The 2,032-nt window shown below is 45.5% G+C and overlaps 1 protein-coding gene across 1 annotated transcript; it reads left to right on the forward strand.

The window, feature by feature from the left end:
- The first annotated feature begins 626 nt into the window (after window positions 1-626).
- On the forward strand, window positions 627-1,400 carry LOC143810085 (chromobox protein homolog 5-like). Its single transcript, XM_077292974.1, has 2 exons — window positions 627-922; window positions 1,127-1,400. Exons 1-2 carry the CDS (start codon window positions 821-823, stop codon window positions 1,358-1,360), a joined length of 336 nt encoding a protein of 111 aa, XP_077149089.1. The 5' UTR covers window positions 627-820; the 3' UTR covers window positions 1,361-1,400.
- Window positions 1,401-2,032: the final 632 nt, after the last annotated feature.

Consider the following 2,032-nt stretch of genomic DNA (forward strand, 5'->3'; position numbering starts at 1 on the left):
CTGTGGATATTAATCTTGTCTTTAAGGGTGGCATGTGGTTCAGAGATCGACGTATCTACGTCCCTGAAGTCGTCCGTCTACAGAACCTTAACTTGGTACATGATTCCAAGTGTGCTGGCACAGGGGGGTACAGAAGACACAAGAGTTCCTGAGCCGATTCTTCTGGTGGCCAACTTGCCTGAAGGATACCAAGGACTATGTTCTCTCTTGCGAGGTATGTGCTCATTACAAGACTCCTCATGTGGCACCTACGGGTCTTCTACAACCATTACCTGTTCCGTCCCGCCCTTGGGGGTCTATATCAATGGACTTTATTGTGGAGCTGCCTACATCGGGGGGCATGAATACAATCATGGTGGTAGTTGATCGCCTGACTAAAGCTGCTCATTTTGTTCCGTGCACCAGCCTCCCCTCAGCTAAAGATACAGTGAACTTGGTTATACAGAATGTTTTTAGGTTGCATGGGGTTCCGGATGAGATCATCTCTGACCGTGGAGTGCAGTTCACTTCAAGATTCTGGAAGGGGTTTTGCGCTGCACTCAATATTAATGTCTGTCTCTCTTCCGCTTACAATCCCAAGACAAATGGTTAGACTGAGCGTACCAACCAGACGCTGGAACAATATCTAAGATGCTATGTCAGCCATCTCCAGGATGATTGGTTGGAGTTGCTGCCGTTAGCCGAATTTTCATATAACAATTCTCAGAGCGCCTCCACTAAATTTACACCTTTCTTTGCCAATCTGGGTTATCATTCGTGTATCTTACCTAGGTCTCCAATTAATTCTCCGGTTCCGGCAGTGGAGGAAAGGCTGACTGCGATGAGGCAAAATCTGGAGGTTCTGAAGGAATCCCTGACCACAGCTCAAGAACGTTATAAGAGATCGGCTGATAGATTCCGTAAACCTGCACCCATGTTCAAGGTAGGAAATTCCGTGTGGTTAGCAACTAAGAAGCTGAAGTTAAACGTTCCTTCACAAAAACTTGGACATAAATTCATTGGCCCTTTCCAGATCAATGGTATTGTGAGCTCTGTGGCCTGCCGGCTGAAGCTGCCTAGGACTATGAAGGTACACCCAGTTTTTCATGTATCTTTACTAAAGCCTGTATTTCCTAATACCTTCCAGGGACGTGTTGTGCCACCTCCGCAGCCTGTGGTGATTGATGGGCAAGAACAATTTGTGGTGGAGGAAATTGTTGATTCCAGGATTCGCAGGAATCGGCTCCAATATCTGATAAGATGGCAGGGATATCCCCCTGAGGAAGACTCTTGGGAACCTGTGGAAAACATCAATGCCCAACAGAAGATTTCTCATTTTCATCAGAGATTCCCTGAGAAACCAGGTCCAGGATCGTCCTGAGGCTGCTTCTAAGGAGGGAGTAATGTCAGGACTCTGAACATTTTTTATTACCTTTTATGCATTACTGCCCTTTTCCAAGATGGCGTCTTTGGTCTTATGTGCACTGTGTCTTCCTGCTATAAAACTCCACCCCTGCCTTCAGTCTGTGCTAGAGTATTCTGCCTTGCATCCAGCTCCTGACCTCTGGTTACTTCCTGGCTATATACCTGCTCCTGTGAACCTGTGGGGTTATCCTGCTACTCTGCTCTGAGTTCCTGCTGCATACACCAGTTCCAGTAATCCTCCTTCATCTGCTGCTCGTGTTTACTTCCATCTGCATTTGCTGGACATGCAAGTTGTTGCTGCTCTGCTTAAACCTGAGACTAATAACCAGGCCTCCCTGGTTGAGCTAAGATATTATTTGAACTGCCTTATAAGCATATCTATCTGTGTTTTGGACTAAGCAAGGACTTATTCGTGTCAAATATCCTCAAGAATAATTGTGCTTCATAGACTTTCTGCGTGATTGCATTTTCCTCTGAAGTTTCCTATAGACTGCTAAGCTGCATTTAATATTTACTCCAAGTGTTGTGGACTTGAGTTTCTCTCTGCACCTGTTTAAATCACCGTGTGATAATATAGACTTTACCACTTATAAAACTGTGTCCTGTAGTTGTCTTGTTCCACGCAAAG

The sequence above is a fragment of the Ranitomeya variabilis genome, chromosome 2 (assembly GCF_051348905.1).
Source record: "Ranitomeya variabilis isolate aRanVar5 chromosome 2, aRanVar5.hap1, whole genome shotgun sequence".
Classification (NCBI taxonomy): Eukaryota; Metazoa; Chordata; class Amphibia; order Anura; family Dendrobatidae; genus Ranitomeya; species Ranitomeya variabilis.

Coding starts and splice junctions, on each gene's coding strand:
- LOC143810085 (XM_077292974.1), top strand. CDS start 821: ATGAGGCAAAATCTGGAGGTTCTGAAGGAATCCCTGACCACAGCTCAA. Junction 923..1,126: donor AACCTGCACCCATGTTCAAG/GTAGGAAATTCC, acceptor AATACCTTCCAG/GGACGTGTTGTGCCACCTCC.